General features: G+C 41.4%; 1 protein-coding gene across 2 annotated transcripts in view; it reads left to right on the top strand.

Annotated features, from left to right (window-relative positions):
• tgfb2 (transforming growth factor, beta 2) overlaps nt 1-12,392 on the top strand; it is a 114,353-nt gene extending 101,961 nt beyond the window's left edge. The window contains exons 6-7 of one of the 2 annotated variants that reach the window (XM_079640223.1): nt 7,055-7,208; nt 8,305-12,392. In XM_079640223.1, the coding sequence (XP_079496349.1) occupies nt 7,055-7,208; nt 8,305-8,463 (313 nt within the window). In that variant the 3' untranslated portion in view covers nt 8,464-12,392. Of the gene's footprint in view, nt 1-47; nt 7,209-8,304 lie in introns of those variants that run through there. The other variant, XM_079640224.1, reaches the window with a different exon arrangement.
• Nucleotides 12,393-13,008: the final 616 nt, after the last annotated feature.

The raw sequence follows: 13,008 nt of genomic DNA, 5'->3' as shown, positions 1-13,008 counted from the left end.
AGAGAGTTCAGCCTCCTGACAGCCTGGTGTAAAAAACTGTTCTTTAGCCTAGTTGTGTTCGACCTCAGGCTGCGGAACCTCCTCCCTGAAGGCAGGAGGGTGAAGAGGCAGTTGGAGGTATGGAAGGGGTCACCCAGAATGCTGAGTGCTCTGCGGGTGAGGTGGGTGTTGTATATGTCACCGGTTTCTACACGGACCACTATTGCGGTAAGCATGTTGTAACTTCCGGTTGTTGTTGTCATCTCCGGGTATCCCGTGTGCCTGTTCTGTTGCTGATAGCTTATTATCTTAACTTAATCGATCTTTTTAAAACTCTTGATCACGGCAACTGCCTGACGTTGTAATCACACGTTACTACAGTTTAAACACTCACAACTCTCCTTCTCTTAGCGACTGTAACTCCACAGTTGCCGACACTCTTTTCGGGTTTGCTAACGGTAGCTACTTTAGCTTGATAGCTAGCCATGGCTCTTTCCCCACCCTCGGGTGCTATTTCCTGCTCTAACTGTCTCATGTTTGGTTACTTCCCTACCTCCTTTACTGGTACCGATACATGTCTTAAATGTAGTATAGTTGTTAGGTTGGAGGCGGGAATCATAACCATAGAAGCCCGGCTCCGCATCTTAGAAAATAACTCAGCTACAGTAAAGCCCATGTTAGCCGGTGCGGACCGGCAAAAGGTAGCTCCTCTTAGCCATCCCCCGGCAACTCCCGAGCAGCAGGGAGACTGGGTGACTGTTCAGAAGGGGCATAACGCGAAACCCGCAGGTCCCCACCAACCCGTTCACGTATCTAACAGATATTCCCCACTCAGTGAGACACCCGCTGAGAAGCCAACTCTGGTTATTGGTAGCTCTATTATGAGACACGTGAATTTAGAGACCGAAGCCTCCACAGTCACATGCATTCCGGGGGCCAGAGCGGGCGACGTTGAGGCGCATCTTAGACTGCTAAAATAAACGTAAATACAGTAGGATTGTTATTCATGTCGGTGGTAATGATGTTCGTTTACGCCAATCAGAATGCACCAAACTTAATGTGGCGTCGGTGTGTAGTTATGCTAAAACAATGTCGGACACCGTAATCTTCTCTGGTCCCCTCCCCAATCTGATCAATGATGACATGTATAGCCGCATGTGATCATTTCAGCGCTGGTTGTCTTGGTGGTGCCCAGCAAACAATGTGGGCTTCGTAAATAATTGGACAGCCTTCTGGGGAAAACCTGGTCTGATTAAGAGAGACAGCATTCATCCTACTTTGGAAGGTGCAAATCTCATTTCGGCAAACATTTCAGGGCTTTGTGGACTTAATCCATGACAAACTGGAGTTGAGACCAGGAAGCAGAGTCGCAGTCTTACACGCTTCTCTGCGCTCTCTCCTGGGCAGTCATCCATAGGAATCCCGAACCCAATAAAATACCCAATATTAACGGTGTGTGTGTCTGCCCAAGGACAATTTAAGGCAAAACCTAATAGAGGTGTCATACATAATAACCTAATAAAAGTAAATGTAACAACTACTACAGTGCAACAAAACAGGAAGATTAAATGTGGTCTCTTAAACATAAGATCTCTAGCATCTAAAGCAATATTGGTAAATGATTTAATATCAGATTATAATATTGATATATTCTGTCTCACTGAAACTTGGTTGAGACATAAAGAATATGTCAGCATAAATGAGGCCACTCCACCCAGCCATATCAATACTCATATTGCCCGAGGCACGGGCCGAGGAGGTAGAGTTGCAGCAATCTTTGACTCAAGTTTACTTATCAATAATAAACAAAAAATAAATTATACCTCCTTTGAAAGCCTCGTTTTTAGTCTTACGCATCCGACCTGGAAAACTTTGCAGCCAATCTTATTTGTTACAGTGTACCGTGCAAAAGGGCCTTATTCAGAATTCTTATCAGAATTCTCTGAGTTTATATCAACTTTGGTACTTAAAACAGATAAAGTAATTATCGTAGGTGACTTTAATATTCATGTTGACGATGATAAAAATAGCCTTACTGTTGCATTTAACTCTATATTAGATTCTGTTGGTTTCTGTCAGAGTGTAAATAAACCAACCCACTGCTATAATCACACTCTCGACCTTGTTCTGACTTATGGTATTGAAATTGAGCAACTATTAGTCGAACCGCATAATCCTGCTTTATCCGACCATTTCTTAGTAACTTTTGAAGTACTGTTACTAGACTACAAAGCATTAGTCAAAAGCTCCTGCAGCAGAAACCTATCTGTTAGTGCTATAGCCAAATTTAAGGAAGAGATTCCACCAATACTTAACTCGATAGCATGTCTGCATGTAGGGGAGGAAACTTATACAAAATGTACACCACCCCAAATTGATCATGTTGTTGATAGTGCTACAGATGCGCTGCAAATAAAATTAGACTCTGTTGCTCCTTTTAAAAAGAAGAAAATAAAACAACATAGATTAGCTCCATGGCATAATGCCGAAACCCGCAAAATAAAGCAAAAGTCGAGACAATTTGAAAGGATATGGCGTTCCACTAAACTTGAAGAATCTCGTTTAATTTGGCATATTACTCTCAATGAATATAAGAAAGCACCGCGTAAAGCGAGAGCAGCCTACTACTCTTCATTAATAGATGAGAATAAGACTAATGCAAGATTTCTTTTCAGCACTGTAGCCAGGCTGACAGAGAGCCACAGCTCGACTGAGCCTTCTATTCCCATAGCACTAAGTAGTCATGATTTTATGTGTTTTTTTAACGATAAAATTGTTACTCTTAGAAACAAAATTAATGACCTCTTGCCTTTGACCAGTATAGTGTTATCAACAGCTCCCGGAAACGTAAGTTCTAATATTACACGAGATAGTAAACTAGAATGCTTTTCAGCCATAAACCTCTAACAATTAAATTCAATGATTCTCTCTTCTAAACCATCAACGTGTATCTTAGACCCGATTCCAACTAAGCTGTTAAAAGAAGTTTTTCCATTAATTAGCACTTCTTTATTAAATATTATGAATATGTCTTTATTATCAGGCTATGTTCCACAATCATTCAAAGTAGCAGTGATAAAACCACTTCTTAAAAAGCACAACCTCGATCCAGAGGTTTTAGCCAACTATAGACCTATTTCTAATCTTCCGTTCCTCTCAAAGATTCTTGAGAAAGCAGTCGCAAAACAGCTGTGTGATTACTTAAAAAACTATGATTTATTTGAAGATTTTCATTCTGGCTTTAGAACACAACATAGCACAGAGACAGCTCTGGTTAAAGTCACAAATGACATTCTAATAGCCTCAGACAACGGACTTCTCTCTATTCTTGTCTTGCTCGATCTTAGTGCTGCATTTGATACTATCGACCATGATATCCTATTGCAAAGACTAGAGCACTTAGTTGGCATACAGGGAACTGCTTTAGGCTGGTTTAGGTCCTATCTATCTGAACGCTCTCAGTTTGTACGTGTCAACGATGAATCTTCCATGCAAACCAAAGTTAGCCATGGAATGCCACAGGGCTCAGTGCTTGGACCTATTTTGTTCACACTATATATGCTTCCGTTAGGCAATATTATAAGGAATCATTCTGTAAACTTTCATTGTTATGCGGATGATACTCAACTATATTTATCAATCAAGCCTGATGAAATTAATCATCTAAATAAAATTCAAGACTGCCTCAAGGACTTAAAAACGTGGATGACCTTAAAAAATTTTTTTAAAGTTATTGTACTTGGCCCGAAGAATCTACGAAACAAATTATATAAAGATATACTAACTATGGATGGCATTAATTTGGCCTCCAGTGAGACTGTAAGGAATCTTGGTGTTATATTTGATCAGGATTTATCCTTTAACACCCACATAAAATCAATTTCAAGGACCGCCTACTTCCATCTACGTAACATTGCAAAAATCAGGCATATCTTGCCTCAAAACGATGCAGAGAAACTAGTCCATGCATTTGTTACTTCAAGGCTGGATTATTGTAACTCCTTATTATCAGGGTGTACAAAGAAGTCAGTCAAGTCGCTTCAGTTGATTCATAATGCTGCAGCTCATGTACTAACTAGAGTTAGGAAAAGGGACCACATTACTTCTGTTCTGGCTGCCTTACACTGGCTCCCTATAGAACACAGGATAGAATTTAAAATTCTTCTTCTCGCCTACAAAGCCCTTAATGGGCAGGCGCCATCTTACCTTAAAGAACTCATTATACCCTACTGTCCTACTAGGGCATTGCGTTCCAAGAATGCAGGGTTGTTGGTTGTTCCTAGAGTCTCTAAAAGTACAATGGGAGCCAGAGCCTTTTCTTATCAAGCTCCACTTTTGTGGAATCAGCTTCCAGTTTGTGTTCGGGCGGCAGACACCCTATCCGTTTTTAAGAGTGCGCTTAAGACCTTCCTTTTTGATAAAGCTTATAGTTAGGGCTGATTAGATTCAGCCCCTAGTTTTGCTGATATAGGCTTAGTTTGTCGGGGGACATCTTACTTCTTCCTTCTCTCTGTCTATACCTGTGTACTCTCATGTTCCGATTAACCCAGCTTCCCCAAATGTCTTTCTTTTTGGTGTCTATATACGCCGGGATCCGGAGTCATGGATGATCCTGCGGTCCTGTGTCATGGATCGCGAGTCCTGGATCTTGAGTCGTGGCTGTGGTCCTGGATCATAAGTCCTGGATGGATATCCTCGTGGATTCATCTTCTTATTATACACACATGCATTTCCAAACATTTGGACTACCTATGTTGCAAATATATTATCTTTTCAATTTACACACGGCATCTATTGCACGTCTGTCCGTCCTGGGAGAGGGATCCCTCCTCTGTTGCTCTCCCTGAGGTTTCTCCCATTTTTCCCTTTAAACTGTGGGTTTTCTCTGGAAGTTTTTCCTTGTACGATGTGAGGGCCTAAGGACAGAGGGTGTCGTATTGTCATACTGATATTCTGTACAAACTGTGAAGTCCACTGAGACAAATGTAACATTTGTGATATTGGGCTATATAAATAAACATTGATTGATGTCCAGGAGTGATGGGAGTGAGGCAACATGCTTGACCATTGGATTGGGGATGGAATCCAGACGAGAGACTGACACTGGGTCCCAGCAGCCTGCAAAACTCAGACCAAACGCGAGAAGTAAATTGTGGCCCCCGAACAGAGACCATGTGAATGGGGAGATAATGCAGCCTGAACACATGTTGTAACATGATTTCAGCAGTTCCCTTGGCAGTAGGTAATCTGGTTAATGAAATAAGCAGGGCAGACTTTGAAAACCGATCTATGACTGTGAGTATGACTGTGTTACCGTTTGAGGGCGGTTGACCAGTGAAAAAATCCAAGGAGATGTGGGACCAGGGGCGCTGAGGAATAGGCAAGGGATGAAGAAGGCCGGAGGGAGCTTGACCTGGCGAGGCAGAGCGTCAGGTTTGATGTTCTTACGGCCCGTCTACACTACAGGCATAAAGAAATCTTGAAGCTGGGCGTGTCTGAAGCTTGGCGATTTTTTGCGAGCAACGCGACCAACAACCAATCACATGAATCCCCCGCCCCCGACATACAAAGCAATAGCAATGTTAAAACGAAGTAAACTGGATATAAACTCTCCAAACAGGCGAAAAATCTACCAGTTTCACCCACTGTCTCTGCCACCTCCCTCCATGCCTGGTTCCTCCGGTTTGTATCCCGGTAAATAGTTCTGGTCGTAAAGAACCGGGTGATTTGCAACCGTAATATCTCGTTTGGAATATGAGGAAATTAACTGCGGTCTGGCTCTCCCAGCTTGCACGCGGTTTGATTGGCTAGCGCTTGCACTGGCGGGATTTGCATAAACGGGATTTGATTGGCTAATGCCAAGCATCGAGCCTCAAAAGTTGAACATTGTTCAACTTTTGATGCCGATAGATGCTCGTGATGCTTGCAAAGCCATTTCATGCTCCCCACAATGCAGTTCGGCGAAGATTAAAAATCTTCTACGTCACCCCATTCAAGTGAATGGGCGAAGCGTTGAAAGCATTTTTCGATGCCTATAGTGTAGACGGGCTGTTAGAATCTCGGTTCCCAATGTCCTAACTTATTTCTGCTGTGGACAGTTTTCGAGAGATGAAGGCACACAGGGGAACTTTCTGATCCTCGGCTGACCGTTGAGAAAGAACTACCCCAATTCCAGTGTCCGAGGCATCTACCTCCACAATGAACTGGCGAGTAGGATCTGGAAATATCAGAATAGGAGCAGAGGTGAAGCGTGATTTAAATTTACCAAAAGCCCCTTCAGCCACAGTGGTGAGGGCTGTGAGAGGGGCTGCCACCAAACTGTAGTTTCGGATGAACCTTCGGTAGAAGTTGGCAAAACCCAGAAAGCGTTGGAGCTCCTTGCGTGTTGAAGGGCGTGGCCAGTCAGTCACCACCTTGGTCTTGTCAGGGTCCCTCTTGATGTTTCCGGTGGTGACCACAAAACCCAGGAAAGAAACTTCTGTGATGTGGAACACACACTTCTCAGCTTTGACGAACAGGTGGTTTTCCAAGAGCCTCTGGAGGACTAGGCGTACATGGACCACATGCTCCTGTTTGGACTTGGAGTAAAACAAAATGTCCTCCAGGTACACAAAAACACAAATATTGAGCAGATCCAGAAGAACATAATTCACCAACCCCTGGAAGACTGCAGGTGCATTGGTAAGTCCAAAAGGCATGACCAAATACTCATAATGTCCACTAGGAGTATTAAAGGCCGTCTTCCACTTGTCCCCCTCCTGATTCTCACGTAAGCGTTGCGTAGGTCCAGCTTGCTCAAAATAGTAGCACCTTGTAACAATTCAAATGCAGAAGAAACAAGTGGAAGGGGTACCTGTTCTTGACAGTGATGTTATTGAGTCGTCTGTAATCGATGCATGTGCGCAGAGACTTATCCTTCTACCCATGAAGAAAAATCCTGCTCCACATTGACACAAAAAAACTAAAACCTGACTATGAATGGAAGACCCTTTGTATAAACGTTATCTATTGTATCCCCTCTAAACATTTTACACATACTGCACCCTGTTTGAACTCTCCCCTGATCTCTTTGCAGAAACGTTCAGGACAACTGCTGCTTACGCTCTCTCTACATTGACTTTAAGAAGGACCTCGGCTGGAGGTGGATCCACGAGCCAAAGGGCTACGAGGCCAACTTCTGTGCCGGGGCCTGTCCATATCTGTGGAGCGCCGACACCCAGCATTCCAAGGTACTGAGGGACGGGTCGACGATTTAACTATCTATGGCAGGGGTGGGGAATCTGCGGCCCCCGGGCCGTATACGGCTTGCGAGACCATTTGGTACGGCCCTCGAGGTAATTTATAAACACACCCAAAAAAGAAAAAAATTAAAGAAATCTAGACCGCAAAAAAAATTATGAAGCAAGTGCCTGCCAAGGTCAGGGTCCTTGAACACAACACGAGCCTAACGTGTCATCACGTGGTATATGTCTCGTCTGACAGGGGTGCAGTTCCCACGGAGAGCACCATAACGTCGCTCCAGCACTTCCAAAAATTGCTGTACCCATAAGGAGCCGTACACATGCCGCAGTGTCTGCGTGGCTGTGTCTTTAGTTGAAAGCCCAGTGGCGATCTGTTCATCTGTCATACTGATCATACAGTCAATAACTTTCTTGTTATTAGCATCTGGTTAGCTAGCTATGCTAACGAATATAAGAAGCTTTTTCTACAACCAGTGAGGTAAAGGCACATCTTTATATGATCATTATAGTTATTATAAAAAAATAAGAGAATAAAGTAAACAGGTATAAAATACTATATGACAGTAAAAAACGTGTTATTAATAAACAAGAATACAGTTTGAAAGGGAGTGATTTGTAAAATATCCATAAAGAAAAGAAAATCTGCTTACAGTTGTGTTTCATATGGGTGTTGAGAGATGTAACCATAGAGCTCCTAATGTTGCTCTCAAAGTGCACCAGATTGATGCTTTTAACTTCAACATTTAAAACATAATCTTCCCGGGGGAGCATGCCCCCCGGACCCCCCCTAGAGGAGGTTAGGTCCCCCCTCCCCCCTGCCACAACCGTGCATGGTAAAATATCTGGATTAAGAGGTTGCTTTTTCTTTGCACAGCATGAAAGAAAGGCCAAATGAATGGGCTGTGATTTTAGTGTTTTTAAGCAGAGGTCAATCATTTGTATGGCCCTCGGAGGATGTTGGAAAAATGTAAATGGCCCTTGAGAGGAAAAAGGTTCCCCATTCCTGATCTATGGGGTCAGGTCGTTTTCATTTACTTAATTTCATTTTATCTTTATGAAACATCTCTAAATGTTGTGTCTTTAGGTGTTAGGCCTGTATAACACCATCAACCCTGAAGCTTCGGCATCGCCCTGCTGCGTATCCCAGGACCTGGAGCCCCTCACTATCCTCTACTACATCGGCAAGACCCCCAAAATAGAGCAGCTCTCCAACATGAAGGTCAAGTCCTGCAAGTGCAGCTGAAATAACTTACAAAGCAGCACACACACACACACACACACACACACACACACACACACACACACACACACACACACACACACACACACACACACACACACACACACACACACACACACACACACACACACACACACACTCAGTGGATTTGGATAAACATGCAGTCCAACTGGACTATTTGCTTGGTTTGCTGGAGTATGGTGGTACAGAACAATTAAATGCGAGCACAACAAACAGGAACAGTGTTGTCATGATACCAGAAACTTGACTTATATACTGTACCAATACTGTACAAGTACAATTGAGCTTTACATTATTTCAAAGTAACATTTATCTGTACAACTAACACATAAAATGATGATAGCACTTGCAAACGACAAGCTATTACCCCTGCTAACCAAACATCAAAAGGCTTTTTATACATATTGAACCTACTTCTCCCAGAAGAGTGCCAATGCAGGTATTTGCTCGTACATGAGTCTGACATTGCATGAATTAGTGTGTTCTTATGTGGCCAAGCAAACCAAACTAAAAGTATAACTGCCCTTATATTTTATTTGTGCAGCTTAAACCATGAACTAATGCAAGAGAGGCTTTGAGGACTTTCACTGCTGTCTTGGTTGCTAACTAAATATTGGTTTCAAAAGATTTGACTGTATTGAATAAAACCTAACTGATGAATCGGACAGTATGAGCTTATCACAGACTAATAAAGATAACAGTCTTAAAGAGGCCTTATTCTGCTTTTCGGTTTTTTCCCTCTCCTGTAGTGTGTTCTAAAGGTGTTTATGCATGTAAATGGTCTACAAAGACTACAATCCCTGTGTTCCCTCCAGAGGGAGTTTCTCTCCCACACACTCCTCCCTGCCTGAAACGCCTCAATTGGAGTCCTTTGTTTACTTCAGTATTATAATGACATCACTATGTAACTCACGTTCTATTGGCTCCAATACATTGTACGTGATAGGCTAAGGGGCGGGACATCTCTAAGCGGTTTACAAATCACAAAAGAACCGACCGGCTAACCGATCAGAGCAGACTGGGCTCTGGTTTCAGACAGAGGGTGAAAAGAGGTGCCGCAGCACAGGCAGTATGAGAAGAATAAAGAGCTTTTTGAACATTAAAGCATGTCACAGGAGAGACACTACAATTGTCCTCTTATAACGTTCCCTGCTAATACAATTTCAGCTGGCAGAACACATTTGATAACAACACACACACACACACACACACACACACACACACACACACACACACACACACACACACACACACACACACATACACACACACACACACACACACACACACACACACACACACACACACACACACATTCACACACACACACTCACACACTATGTCAATATCCCTTTTTGCATTTTGAAGGCCCTGTCGCTATGCATCACCTCACATGATTGTCACACCGAGAGTAAGGCAAACACTGGAAATATAAGTGATCTATATGTGAAATAAGTCCTGAAATGTACCCAGCCCCACCACTAACACCCCCCACCCCATCAGCCCTCCACAGTATTCACAGTCACACCATACCGTGTCCTCATTTCTGTGTTTGTCTATCCTTTTGGTATCCTTTGGAGTTTTATAAATCTTGTTATTTTGTTTGCTATTTAAAATAAATCTGTTTATAATTTAGCACCCTGAAGAGTTTGACCCAGTCGATAATTGGAATCAACCTCACACTGATGATGTCCATATATGTATGTATATTATCTACTTCATTTTGTGATTTAAAGATGTTAGAAAAGGATTATGTTGAATAATGCACGAGCCACCATTAGAGAATTACATGGAAGCTCTTTGAAGGATAATCCCGGTTTATTATAACAATGGTCTAATTTTTGCAGTTAGACATCATTTCCATTCAAACATTAGAAATCAGTGAAACCTGATTTCTTTGTTGGCCGCAGAGTTAGTGAAGGAGTCGAATATATTTGTCACAATGGGATTTAATGTCCTGACCCTAACCCTCACTTCAGATAAAGATGAAGATGACATAAGGCTGTGGGTCCACAGAGTGTGTTTACTGACAGAAAGGTGCCAGGGAACGCTTCAGAGCAGCATCATATCTTCCTATTGCAACAATTTATTAATCACTCCCTTGTATGACAGACTAGTATCGCCCCATTGTCTTTCATCATATTTTTGTGCTACTATCTATTTGTTTGACATTGTTAAGTCACCATAGTCACCAACCAAAGGAAGTCATTCCAAAAGCGTTAAAGCGGGAATGATGATATCTGTTGTAAACAACGTGTACGGCGAATTCAAGACTGACAACTCAGAAAGAGATTCTCTGTGCTCACACGCCTTAAGGGACCGACCAAGATTGAATCCTTCAAAGTAAAATGATCTCTCTGGAGTTTTTGTAACAAATAAATAAACGGTTGTTTAGCTTTGAAGACAGTTAAAGGACGTCAAGGATACGACTGTTTTTTTACACAGTATACAGACCCACTTTGAACTGGACCCAAGACAGTGTTCAGTGTGTATTTTCACAGTGCATTGAGAGAGTATTATTGATATTTTAGCAGTGCTCACTTTCATTTTGACCCCTAAATAAAGTGTTTTAAATCATTTGGAAATAGATTGCCTGTTTCGGCATGTTTAAAGTACTAACCGTGTTTCAAGATATCTACAACTAGAATATAAAAATATATACAGCGCAGAAGTATGCAAGTAGCCTGACTTTTAGCAGGGAATTTTATCCTGACATTTCATCATTTGGTGTCTGGATTTTTCATTTATTGTGTGCAAGATAGAGTCGGCTCATTTGAGTTCTGATATTGAACAAACCATAACAGATGGAATACGTACATTTGCCCCACAATCAATATATGTGGGAATTCTGAGTAAGTTGAGACAATCAAATCAAACTCTAAACCATCAAAGGAAACGCCAGAAAACCATGCAAACTGCACACAGAAAGCCCACCAACTATAAACATTAGAGCCACTGCAAACCGGAATCATCCTTTTGATTTTATGTGCACACAGAATCTTGCTGTTGTATCAAGAACAACGTTCAAAGAACAGAGGTGTCCTTCATGTCCCATTTGGTTTGTTTGGCAGAAATTGATATCGAACAATTCGAGACATTCCCCACATTGAGAACATTTAAAGAAGTGAGGACATTTCCTAAACTTTAGCGGTACAGCGGTGCCCTCTCATGCGCTCAGCACAGCCACAAATGAAGGTCTAGGTTCAGAGACAGAAGTAGCTGATAAAAGTTTTTTAAAGGTATTAATGAAGAGTAGGTATGACATTGAAAAACATATGTATCCAGCCGTTGACAGGCACTGACTGGTTTGTACACTGAAAAAACTGAAACATTGTCTTTAATTAAATGTATTGAGTCAACACATTTCACATAACTGAACTAGGTTAGTTTAAAAGCAATACTATTAAGTTTAAATAGCAAAAATACGAGGTTCAACTTAATATTATTGCTTTCAGCTAACCTAATAGAGTTATGTGAAGTCTATTGACATAATAGATTTCATTAAAGTCAATGCTTCAATTTCTTCAGTGTACAGTCATTGTGTGTCGTCATACTGTTAATATAACAATTGTATTTCACCCATACATTTGCTGTCTGTCCATCATTATCTTTTTTATTTCTTTTACAAAAAAAAATTGCACTGATGCTGTTTTATTTTCAAAGTATTTAGTGTCCTGTGTGAACCCCCCCTTTAATGACGGGAGGAGAGTTGACCCCCAGCACCCCCCCGTGGACTCGCTGTGCAGCAGAAGACAAGAGAGCTAGGCACCTAGTTTATCACAACAGAGCTGTTATTTTTATGTGTATTTGTTGTTGTTTTGATGATGATGTTATTGTGACCCACAAAGCTGTATTGTAACACATTGTTGTGGTGCTCAAGTGGTAAATAAATTATTTAAGTGTCAAGGGAATTTTGTGTTCTGTGTGTACTTTCTGAAGCGGATGTGTGTGTAGTAAACTTCTGGGTCTGATTGCACCAGAACATGATGACCCAACTGTCCAAAGAACAGATTCAGAGTCAATAACAGAATGATTTCTAAGGATATGTCATATTCTTTACAATATAAAGAGGTTGTATTGGATGACTGGTTTTCTTGAAATTAAACACTTTTTAAAAACGTTTTTTATTGATTCGGAGCAATTAAAACTTAATGATTTAACTGAATTTCAGATTTTTTTATTTGAGCAAAAAAAGATTTTTCCAGAATATATACAAAAATGTTTTTGCTTTAAAGCCGTGGTTCTCAACTGGTCAGGCCTCGGGACCCACTTTTTCCAATGTCAATAAATCGCGACCCGAAATTTTGAACCACTCAAATCTATTCAACAAAAAATTGTGATGTAATATATACACTTTTCAGCATACAATATTAATTAAAGTGAAGTACAGTGCATATATCCCTTCACATAACTAAAGTACGCTTTTAAAAAAGGTTCAATGAGATGATGGAATCAAAGCTGAACTGTATTATAAAAAGGCACACACGCTGAGTTATTCTCCGTGGGACTTCCGGCAACAATCTTGAT

Source organism: Notothenia rossii (genome assembly GCF_949606895.1).
Source record: "Notothenia rossii genome assembly, chromosome: 7".
Lineage (NCBI taxonomy): Eukaryota > Metazoa > Chordata > Actinopteri > Perciformes > Nototheniidae > Notothenia > Notothenia rossii.
The sequence above is the reverse complement of the archived record's forward strand: the minus strand, read 5'-3'. Positions and strand labels throughout refer to the sequence as shown.